Source organism: Lepidochelys olivacea (genome assembly GCF_965140295.1).
Source record: "Lepidochelys olivacea isolate rLepOli2 genome assembly, chromosome: 7".
In the NCBI taxonomy this organism is placed as follows: Eukaryota; Metazoa; Chordata; order Testudines; family Cheloniidae; genus Lepidochelys; species Lepidochelys olivacea.
The window spans coordinates 26,444,331-26,456,886 of NC_140417.1; the positions used below are offsets into that span (position 1 = coordinate 26,444,331).

The 12,556-nt window shown below is 39.4% G+C and overlaps 1 protein-coding gene across 1 annotated transcript in view; it reads left to right on the top strand.

The window, feature by feature from the left end:
• ERC2 (ELKS/RAB6-interacting/CAST family member 2) overlaps window positions 1-12,556 on the top strand; it is a 754,764-nt gene that overhangs the window by 213,910 nt on the left and 528,298 nt on the right. Inside the window, exon 5 of the mRNA XM_084633053.1 lies at window positions 4,968-5,042. Within this exon, the coding sequence (XP_084489179.1) occupies window positions 4,968-5,042 (75 nt within the window). The remainder of the gene's footprint in view (window positions 1-4,967; window positions 5,043-12,556) is intronic.

The following is a 12,556-nucleotide window of genomic DNA, read 5'->3' on the forward strand; positions in this document are numbered from 1 at the left end:
TCTAGGACATTCACTTAGTGTTTAAATCCATTATGAGGTTGACATTTAATTAATTTTTATGTTTTCAACTGTCTGCTGAGACAGTCAGTTAGTGATTGAGAGATTTCATCATTGAAGGTGACTTGTAAACGTTTATTTTCTTTCTTTTGAAAAATTAGTTGTGTGCTAAATGCTCAGAACAGAAAGGGTAAAGGGGCATTCACTAATTGCTTTATTCTAAATGCACCTTTTAAAAAAATATTTTTAGGGCAGGTACTAGAAATTCACTGGTGTAATGCACCATAGTGGGCCAAAAATTGGTAGTTTTAAACTTCTAAAAAACAAAATACTGTATATCTTTTAACAAACAAATTTAAAACACCCAAATGTTTGCAGCACTACATGCTATCCTTAATTACCAGAGCCCTTATGGCCAGTGCAATTTCTGGTAGTGATGGCATTGCAGCATGATGCTTTGTATGACATTGGTCAGTGGGATTCTGCAGGCCAGAAGTAAGAATTTTTGAATGGTATGTTTGGACTTTTATCATGCCCTCCTTCTATGGAAGCCATGGGGGTTGGGGGAAGTGGTGGAATAAGACAAGCCAGTCAGAGTAAATCCAACTCCTATGTGATTATCAAGAAGTATGAATTATTTTATTAATATTTATTGTTTGTATTGACTGGAGCATTAGAAATCTTAGACATGGACTAGGACACGATTGTACTAGGCACTGTACATACACAACAACAAAAAGACCATCCCTGTCACAAAGTATACAACAAGACACAACAGATGGATATTGACAGAGGGAGATTTAAAGGAAACAATGAGAAAATATTGGTCAGTGTGATAGGCAGTTCTCAGCATACCAATGTCCTAACTATAACTTAAATACTAAACTGTTCCAAATGTAATACAAACTGATCATAAGCATGAATAGAACTACATGTATTATCTATGGAAACAGCTATCATTTCCTTCTCTTTAGCCAAAGATGTATGGACTGTCAAAGATGAATGTTTCTGGATAAATCTCATGAAATTCTGTCCTATGACATACTACTTTTCCTGTATGCTTTAAGTATAAAATGATTCTTTGACTGTGAAAATTAAGATTTTTGGAAAATTGTATTGATTTATTGAGTTCATTCACATGCTATATAGGTGTAGATTGCTGAGTTATTGTCTTGTAGAGTTATAACATCACATACAGGCATAGCAGGGTTAAGAAATACAATTAGCCAGGAAGCTGAGTGAAAATGCATTTCTCTTAAACCTTTTGCTGGAAGAGTTCCTTTTTGCTAAATAATTATTTTCTTTTGTGTAAGAAGAGCTTTTATTGTATTAATTATTGACATCTTCCTTTGTATGCAGTCGTTTAGTTACTGTTGTTTAAAGAATCTTTGCTGACTTACATGGAAAACTCATAACTAATTGGCTTTCCTTTTTTTCAGTTGTTTGTATAGATATTTAAAATATTAAATCCTGAATTCTTCAGGATGTGTTTTTTAGAGTCTGAAAATACTGTAGTAATTGATTTAATATGATGAGCCAAATTAGTTATTTTTATTTAACAGTTATATTGTGGTAGCAACTAAAAACTGCAACCGGGTTGGATTCCATTGTGCATAAAGATATAATAAATGACAGCCCCTGATTACAAAGGTTTAACCTGTAAGGGTAGGTCTACAGTATAATAAAAAACCCTGTGGCACTGAGTCTGGAGTCTCAGTCTGAGGTGCCAGTCTGAGCCCAAATGTCTACACTTCAATTTTAAGCCTAAGGCCTGGTCTACACGGGTGTGTGTGGTGTGTGTTTTCGATCTAAGTTACACAACTTCAGCTACGTGAATAATGTAGCTGAAGTTGACGTACTTAGATCCACTTACCGTGGTGTCTTCACTGCGGTATGTCGACTGCTGATGCTCCCCCGTTGACTCCGCCTGCACTTCTTGCTCTGGTGGAGTACGAGAGTCGAAGGGAGAGTGCTCGGCGGTCGATGTATCGCATCTTCACTAGACGCGATAAATCGACCCTCACTAGATTGATCGCTCCGGAGGTAAATGTAGACATGCCCTAAGTCAGATGACCTGGGCCAGTTGCAGCCATGCTGTGGGTCTTTAATTGCAGTGTAGATGTACTCTAAAAGAGAAGGGTGTGTAATGGGTGGATAAGACTAACAAATGTGCCGGAGTGGGAAGATGAGATAAATATAATATGCTCACTGCAGTTGAATGCTGTTGGTCATTCATTGTCTGGGCAACAGTAGCAAAAAAGGGATAGGGATCCTACTACATTAGGGTTGCAAGGAGGGGAAAGGGATTTACCTTAGTGGAGCCAAAGGGGGAACAGTAAGTGGCTGGACCAGGTGGGGGAAAGGGAAGATATTTGTATATTCAGGAAGAACTCTCTCATTAGTCACAATCAGCAGCAGCCACCAGCTCACCCATGTGGTGAAAGTATGACTGTTTTTAATGATCTGTCATTGGAATTGCGCTGGTTGCTTTTTATCTTTTCTTTTTTTGTGGGGTGTGGGCTGGGAAGGAATTTTTCCATCTTTGCCAGATTGGCTGAGACAGGGTGCTTTTTTCCATTTTTCCCACAGCCGGTCAGGAACTGATGAGGTAGGTAAGGAGGTTGAGATGTTGCAACTTAGTAGGTAGCAGATGTGGCAGGAGTCTGGTGCAGGTACTCATTACAGAGGATATAGTTCACTGATAAACAGGAGTTGGAAGTGTATTTAAGGGAAGGCAAGCCCTAAGGATGCTGGAAAAGGGGGTGTTGGGGCTCCTAATGTCTGGTACAATGGAGAGAGAACCTTGTTTTTTTTCCAGACGCTTCCCTCCCTCCCCCATATGAGGGGAGGGCAGTGGGGTCAAGCAGTGATGTGGGACTAGGTTGGGAAGAGGGATTACTGTTGGCAGCCATCCTAAATAGGTAAAAAAGATTAAGGAAAGAGTGATGACCTGCACTGTATGATTTACTGCCAGATAAGTTAAGTGAATAAAGTTGTGGTCTAATTAAAACACATCTGTTGCATCATTTCTTTTTTTCTGTTTGTCTGAGACAATGGGATGTGCCCAATACTTATCTGGTTAGTAGTAATAATCACAGCTCTCCACCTGCTTAGCCCTTATCAGGTTGTTCTTTACTGTTGCATTATGGAAAGAGATGAGTTTTGAGGAGGAAACTGAATGATGATGAGATGGCTTTATGGGTTTTGAGAGGAAGCTTTGCCCATTCATAAGGAGCAATATGGAAGACAGCACGAAATGGAGATGCAGTGATATAACTGAGAGCAGCATTTGGCGCCAAATTTTATGAAAGATTTGGATGTTGATTTTGTACTGTCCAGGTTATGAAACAGTCTCCAAGTCATTTGAACTCCCATTGACAGTTACAGAGAAGCTTTCCCCCCCCTTGAAAATGTACTTCATTAGCTCTCCAAGGAGTAGGCTATTCTTAAGATACTCTAAGGAACGTGTTCCCTCTGTTTCTAGTGTTTGGTTTGAAAGGGACTAGTTTACAACATCAAAAGCAATTGCTTAAAGATATAGTTTGAGGGTCTCTTAGGCACCTTTATTTGGGCTTATAAAGAAGAAACATGAATACAGGATTATGTAATTAAAATCCAAAATATGGCCCCTTGAAGTCTCACCAGAAAGAATGGAGATCCAACAAGACAGGGATGATAAATTGCTTGATATGGATGAAGGAAGAGGGCAGGAGGGAAGATGACACATCCACAGAATCATTTGCCCTCCATCCTTGAAGATGTGTCTCTGCAGGAATTGAGCTTTATAGATGGGAATAAGGTTGGAATGGACAAGTTAGGACTTGCAGGACATAGAGCCTGTCCATAGTATAGTTCCCACTAATCCTGCAAGGAATCATCAAGTAAGCTAATTCTGAACCCATCAGCATTATTTTAGTCACCGCCCCCTTCACAGCTCTGAAACTCGTTGTAGGAAGGTTTGGTGGCAATGTCCTATGGCATTGTACTTTCATGTAGGTCAGTGGGGCTGAGAGGGCCAGAAAACAATAGCCTTTACACAGATGATTCTGAATTCCAGCAGATCCTATGAGAACCCTAGAGTACCTCATCTGAAACCCATTTTGTTCTAATTGTGCACATGCATGTGAAGGAGACATGGACAGAGACTATAAGATAACCACATATGGAAAATCATGGACTTTACAGTCACCTACAGTATGTGAAAAACATTCACATCAGCATCAGAAGCACTACTGTGAATATATATTAAAATATTTTTCAATTAATAGTTTGTACACAGTTCTCAATGTTGTCAATATCTACCCCCAATCTTCAACTTTGAAGAGTGGCTGATGTTTGCTTTTGTTAATTGTACATCTTTGTGTAGCAATTGTAACCCCTATATTTTTATTACCTGTAGATTAAACTGTGAAAAATATCATACTGTGAATACATGAAAACTGAAATGCAAAAGCTACTGTAGATGGTGCTGCATCAACCCATTATATAATTACTATTCTTAAAATGTCAAATGTGAATTTAATGGTTTTAAATTGCTTGCTTCAAATATTGGTAGAAAAACTCTAAGCAGAGAACTTCAGTAAAAGATTTTAAACGGCATTTATTTTTCTTAGTTTTTGAATTAGCAACACAGTGTACTATAATTGAATGAATTATGATTCGATGTCTGGGCAGAAGCAGCAGTGTTGTATTTGGACTAAGAAATTACTTGCTGGCTTTGTCACAGTTGACGTTAATTATTGATAGAGGTTTCAGAAATAGCGCATGTGCCGACAGCGATGACTGTAATATAAGATAGAGACTGCAGTGATGCTAGAGGGATCATAAGAAAGATGCACCTGTAGCATTTGGACTTGTGCAGTCCTGAACATCAGACTTCTAATTTGCTGTGGACTGTGCTACATTTATATGAGACACAAAATAATGGAAAGATGAGTCGTCAAGCTTATTTTTATCGTGTCCCTCCACAGGAACTACACAGAAGAACCCAACTTCAGCCTGAACCAGCAAAGACAAAAGCTCTTCAGACAGTTATAGAGATGAAGGTATGGACTTTGCATGCTTGCCAATACGCAGTCTTTTAGTTTGAACTCAGTTAATATTAAAACAAGAAATGAGCTGTAGCTTTTATTATAGAATTCATTTTTGTGTAAAGCAAGAGGATAATCAGTATTCCCCCCCCCTCAATAATTCCTAAATTTCATAGATCTGTAAAACAGTTTGTTTAGATTCCTTGATTCCAAGGCCAGAAGGGATCATTGTGATCAGCTAGTCTGGCCTCCTGTATAACTCAGGCCATAGAACTTCCCCAAAATAAATTTAGATACCATTTGCTCTTGTAAACATCTTATTCATAGTAACTGCACATACATTTTTGCATTTGATTAATACCTCTTTTTGGTGAAAAACTAAGGCCTGCAATTTCACAAACATGAGAATAGCATTCCGAGAAAGGTATAAAAATATTCTTTTGTCTCCGGAAAGAACAAATAATTAATCTTTTTCCAAACCCATTATTGATAAATTAAATAATTTTCCCCTTTCCACCTGTTTCCTCAATAAATCATCCCCGCATTAGAAAGATGACTGATTTCCAGTGAGCAAGCTGATGAACTGGTTTTGCAGATCATAGAAACTAGATCATACAGAAAGTAGTGGCCTTTTTCCTGTAATCATACAGTAGAATTTCATATTCTACTAAAGCATAGTAAACATTTTTTCCTCTTACTAACCTCCTTTTTAGTGGTTCTCCTCCACACACTCATATCACTGTTCTTAGTAGTCCCCTTCAAAAAGCAGACAAGTTCTGCTCAGTGAAGTTTTGCAAGGATAATTTGGCTACATTCTAGGGCGTGTCAATTAAATAACATACAGAAAAAAGTTGGACAATCAATGCATTATCATATTTTAGTTATCAGAACAGCTTGGGGTATATTTCAGGGAAACTTTTTTAGCTTTAGTAATTAGAAAACTTCAGAGGCCTGATCCTGCAAACTGTTATGCCTGTGTATAGTCCTTTGATGAGGCTACTCACATGAGCAAGAGTTAGTAGGATTGGATCATACATTTATTAATAAAGAATTAGTGCAGAACACACACATACCGTGCCCCCCCCCCCCAGCTTTTGCCACAGATAATGAGAATACTTGCTTATGGCTTGCTTTTGGTTGGATGTTGATGTAAATCTGGACTAGCTCCATTAAAGTCTATGAAGTTACAGTGGTGTAAATCTGGTGTAAAGGAAGTCTGAATAAGCCCTATGTATTTATGCTGCACACTTGTCATATGATACAATATTATAAATGGCAAAAACCCGAAAACAACCTTATCATCCACCTTAAAAGATAAATGACTCTTCAGCACTGAGCTGCATATTACTCATTTTTTGGATGTGAAATTCTTCTATTACAAAGCTGTTATTTCTTTCCCAAAACTATGTGTGTGATTTGCCAAACTACTGTCAAAGCTGAGTGGATAAATGAATATTAATGAAAGGTATATTTTTATATCAGCTTTTTTTAACAGGACGTCTGGGTATTTATGCCATTATCTGTTTCTGTATAATTCACTGTTCTTTTGATTATTATATTTAATTATTGTGTCTAAGCCACTTTTTCTCAGTCTGTAAATTGCTGGGCTCCTTGCAACCTGCTGGAAGCACAAAGAAATTCAGGTACAATGGGGACAACAAAGGATTTTTTTTTTTTTGCTTGAGGCTTAGTAAAACTAAGTACTCTATTGCTGAATATTAAGGAATAAATGCTAAATATTCAATACATAGTTCCAGGTGTGCTAAGCCCAAAGAGAATGATCAGGCATAAAAGAAAAATTAATAGCCTGTCTCTGACCAAATAATTGAAATCTGCCTCTCATACAAACCTTTTAAAAATAATTTTTCTGTTGAAGGTCACTTGCTTATTTTGCCTTCCTGTCTCTTAAAACCATTTTCACACTGGAGACAACTCAGAAATTTGTCTAAGGCGAAGAGTCCTTGATTGCTTTGTTTGATATATAGCATTGCCAACATCACACATTCAAAAATTACCAATTCAGACATTCAAAAAAATACCATTAGATTGGTTTAAAATTATGAGATTTAAAGAAGAGTTATGTTGGGATCTTTTTATTTGCCTTCTGGGTTTTGACTCTGCAGGGGTAACAATTTGTAACACTTCTCCACAACCATAAGGGCTAGAATATTTTAATGAAAGCTGAGTTTTTCACAAAACTATGTAAATGCACGAGGTGGGTCTTTAAGAAATAACCCAAATATTATGAGATTCATGATAAAATTCTGAGAGTTGGCAAACCATCCTGAATACGATAACGATGGTCTTTCACTTCCGTCATAAAGGAAGTGCAAATTAAGGACCTTAGTTTTGCCACTGACTTCTATTATAAGTGAATCTGAATGCTGAAGTAAATATACAGGACTTGCCTTTTTAATGGATAATTATTAGCTTGGATTACCCTATACGTCTAATGAAAAAATGTTCTACCCATGGCAGTGTCCCGTACACTGCTGTATATTTTATGCAGAACTTGCTGTTGATTCTAGTCTAGTAATCCATGTATGAACTGATACAAGAACATTGCCCAGCATTTTTGCAGTAATTCATCAACTACAGCATATTAGAAAGTAGGAGACTGTGTTTTGTTGGGATGACCATTTTGACTGCTTAATATTGAATAAGATCAATTAAAAAATAGTCAAACTGACGTGTTGCACCTGTGAGGATAGGAACAACAAAAAGAGAGCCCTAAAGGTTAAGCTGCAAAATAAATTTTAATTCTTCTGCAAACCCGCAAACCCATTCTCCATTTGGTAGGAGGGCAACGTCCCAGAGTCACAGGTAGTCTCACAATTTTTCTGCCACTGAAGTCAGAAAGTCCTGTCTTTTGGCTCCTCAGGAGGCTTGGAAATATATTGTTTCCACTGAAAAAGGATTGAGAGCAGTGCTTTTAGTACCTGGAAGATCTTTGTAATGAGCACTCTCACTGGTCATTGCTGAGTCTGTAATTCCCTCACCTGATACTTTTACCTTTCCCCAGAGCCTTTTAACCTGTCCTCTTTTCATCAAATTCCTACACTCTCCATGTCTCCTCTTCTTCACCAGAATCCTCTTCCTTCCTCATCTCTCCTTTCCCCCCACTCAGAACTGCCATGTTCTCTTTTCCTAGTCCTATCTTCCCAGATACCAACCCCTCTCTGTCTCAAAATTCCTTACTCGCTTTTTCCTTCCAAATTTCCAGACTTCTCCAGACCCCTAATTCTCCCTGCCTGCTTCCTCAAACACAGCCTCCTGCTCCTAATTTCCACTCTCTTCCTTCTTCTCCAAAGTGCCTAGCTCCTCCTCAGTTTCCCCTGTATCTTTCACCTCCCTTGTCCCTTCACTCTCCACAAAAGCACGGTTCTGCTGAGATGGGTCAGAAGACAGAGTGATCGCCTAGAGCCAGGAAACTGCAGCTCTCTGTCCCAGCCTATCCCTCATTTCTTCAAGATGTATTGTTCTCCCAAACTTTCTTATCCAGATTTACTCCTTGGTCTTAAAGGGTCTCTTCTCCCCAAGTTTCCTGTCTGTAATAAGGGTGGCACATAGACATGCTCTTTATTTCCTGGCATCAATCACACTACATGGGATGGGGTACAAGATGTTCCTGTCATATGATGGAGGTCAGTATTCACTGACTCTGTAGGCTATTGTTCCCAGAGTTCTAGTAATGCCAACCCCAAATGTTCAAACATCATGAATCAGGGTTCAAATCAAGAGGTTTATTAAGTAATACATTTTGCGGTATTTTTATTTGCCTTCTGGTTGTTGAGCCTTAGGGTGCTTTGCTTTACATTTTCAAGCTGTAATTTGCAACCAGGAAGGCAAGAATCTTATTTTTTTTTAAAATGGAAGCTGAGATCCTCATGTAGACTCCTGATTCTATCAGTTGGTTCACTAAGGAAAACAAATACTGCAAGACAGAGAGTTGGCAACGCTGGTTGGGGTTCCCATCTGTCCCTGTTATTTCTCAGCCCCCACTTTTCCCCAAGGTTCCTCTGTCCTTTCTCCACCTGTGTTCTTCCATCCCCTTATCTGTCCCTCAGGCACAGAGGAGGAAAAGCAGAAGCTGTTGGGCAGGCAGAAAGCCAGTAACTTGGACTCCTCTTCAGCAGGCTAACATCCTTCTCATTCTGCTGACCTCAGCCTCTCCAAGCTGGAAGCTAGACGGCTAGGGGAGAGTTCACCTCTTAACAGGAATCCTAACTGTCGTCTCCTGCCTGCCCAACAAGGAGCACAGCAACAGCTATTTGTGGGAGACTTCAGTGCAGTGTCTGCAGCTGCCTCCTGTTAGCTGAGCAAATCAAATAAACAGCTAGCTGATCCTCACCCAGAAATGGAAAGCAGGGAGCATTTCCTGAGCACTGGTACCTAAAGCAGCAGCTTCAGACTCCCATTAGCTGTTTCCCCTTGCTCTGCACTAGCTGGCGAAAGTTGGTGGAGACAAACGGTGGTAGGGTTTTTTGGTTAATTTTTTCAGGCTGAAATTTGCAGGGGGACAGTCTGCCTTTTTCTTCTCCCTCCTTAAAATAATACCCAGGCATAAAATGCTTGTTTTAGGAAGAAGGTCATTAAAAAATAGTCTGAAAATCTGAGGTATTCTGATATGCTAGCAAAATGTTAAGTGAATAACTGAATTAGTATAGGTTATAGTTTCTCTGAATGAGATGTAAGCCAAAAGCATGTAATATTGGTGTAATCCGCCTTGCTAAGGGCATGTTTGTAGGAGTTTGTGATGTGTGTAAACCTATTCTGATTATTCTGTTGAATGAAAGGTCGTTGGTTAATAATATAATAGGCATCGGTTATTGGATGATACCTCAGGCCTGTTGTTAGTCCAGATCCTCCAGCTAGCTATGTAGTTCAGCGTGAATTGAGTGTTGGAGAAGTGGCATACTTGTTTTGTGTATGTCCTGCATTAAATGCAGATTGGATTTGACAATAAACTCCTTTGATTGTTTGCTAAGATATTATAATGATCTGTTTCCATAACCAGTGATAGAAATGATCTGTCACATCCTCTTCCTCAGCTTTGTCCTTGCAGTGCTAATTTAGATGATACATGAGTAATGAAGTGGAAGGGAAGAAAACTAGAGTGCTGGCGACATAGAGTTTCTGAGATCTTATGTTGTGGCTGTGCAGGCATTGAAGAAAATATTCTTCACCTCCTTTGTAGCTTTCTGCAAAGATCCAGTCAGTGGAACTGTTCCTGATGGTTAATCTAGTTAAATTGGATCATTTGCATCTGATCACATGTGTGTTTCTTTCTGCAAGGAGTTGTCAGATTACTTGTAATATGCAATTACTCATATTTGGACTGAGTTCTCTGTATCCATGGTGGCTAAATCTTGGGGAACAAATCCAGCATCTTCTATGTTGCATTTTATTATTTGATGAATGTGGAGAAGCTGAGGATGTACAGGACAAAACCTGTATGTTAGATCCATGTTTCTTCTTGCTTGTGAAAAGCAGCAATGAGGTGTTGAGGACCTTGTTGGAATGGATTGTCTGGCTATGCCGAAAGAATGACAGGCAACATTAGATATGGGTTTAATCAGGCTGCAACTTTATTATTAGACAGGTGTCTGGGACTAACCCAGCGGAGAAAATGTGTGCAGTGCAGGTGCAAAATTTATGTCCCTCCAGCAGATTCCCTGCTGGGACCTTACCAATTCCAGCCAATTTTTTTGTGGGGGGCTTCCACGGCTCCCCCGCCTTTTCATCCAGGTCCCTCCATCAATTTCCTTGCTGGGACCTTACCAACCACACCCCCTCGTAGGAGGGGTTAAGGTGGACTATAATGATGGGGGGTTGGCTCCCTGCTGTACTAGTCATAGTAGTCTCCAACTGCCCCCGGCTTGCTCAATTACCAAGCACTCTCCTTAATTCCTTTTCCAAGACATTTTTCTATGCTTTTGTGCCTTAATTTATGGAGTACCTGTACTGAACATCCATTATACACTCAAATAAAGAGTTGTGACATGTGGCCTACTGCCCATCACACTATGCATGAACAGAGCTTACCTGAATCTGCTGTGAGGAAGGCGAACCACCCCCCGAACTGCACCTGGCCAATACGGTGGTAAGGAAAAAATTCCTTCCCAGCCCCCCTTCGTGGGATGGCTAGTGTAATGCCCACAGCAGATATAGCTAAACACCTGGCATATTTGTGACCTAATTAGGGAGGGAAGGTGGGTGTTGCCCAGCCTGTTCTCAGTGGAGAGGGGAGGGGCCAGGCCCAGCTGATCTTTTTAAACCCCTTCATTCCTGGGTGGTGAGTCATCCACCATGCTGACTGCTCTTTCAGCAGGTTTAGGTTTCCCCTGCTCCCCAAAGCCAGAAAGCATTGCCTTCTTCTCCTGGCCAGCCAGCCAAACTCCTCCCTGCTTAAGTGCAGGGTGGCGAATGTCAGTGCCTTGTTTAACAAGGGCAAGGTGTCGGATTTTCTTAAAGAAGCAGTTGTTACACTCTTGCTTAAGAAACCATGTTTTGGTGTGGACAGTTTCTCCAGCTGTCACCCATCTCAAATCTTCCATTTTTGCAGAACATGACATGACATGAAAACTGTTTTACTGTGAAGTCTTACCAACAATTATGTATGCAAACCGGAAATGAGTTTTATTTAATTGGCAAAACCATGAGTAGTAGTAGTATATTTTTGTTTTTTTTAAATGTTAGAAGATATGTTAATGCTAGGTTATTTACTGCAGTATAGTTAGTTTTTTAGTATGGAATATACATGATATAACAAAGTTAAGAATATATAATAGTACCAAGCTAAACACTAAAAAGTCCAGAAATGTGTAATGCAGCCTTAACTCTGTCTCCATGTGCATCTGCACTATGATACAGACTTTCATTACATGATCATACTATTATTTCCCCTGCCTCATTCAATGCACCAGTTGAATGATGTACATAAATGAGGCAGGGACACATAGTGAGTGAGGCAGGAGTATTTAAATCCATTGCCTCCAATGGAATTGCACCCACTTACACTCTAAGTTTGGGATATGTGTTGTAATAATTTTATATGCTCTTTGGCATATAAGCATGTAAGATTGGTTACTATTGGTTAAAATAACCTAAAACATTAAAAGAAAAGGAGGTTGAATATATTGTTTGTATTAAGAACTAATACTGTGTACTTAGCAACACCAGGGCCAAATTTTGTTCATGCAAAGTCCCACTTCAACTAGTGAGACTACCTGTGTGAGTAAGTTAGGCAGAATTTGCCTACCAATTTGGCACAATGCTCATCTTCATTGTAAACTAGTGACAATCAAGCTGAAGTACGAATAGCACAGAGACAAGAGCAAAAAGCATTTAAAATGGCAAGATCTCAAGTGAATGAAAATATTTGTGATTTTACCTTACTTGCAGAAACAACCATCTTTATATATTGATCCAGCTTTGATATTTCAGGTATGTTACTAGAAAACTGCTTGTGTGTGTAGTGCAAAGTGTTCTTCTTGTTCCAGTTGCACGAATCTTCCCTTTCTCTTGTT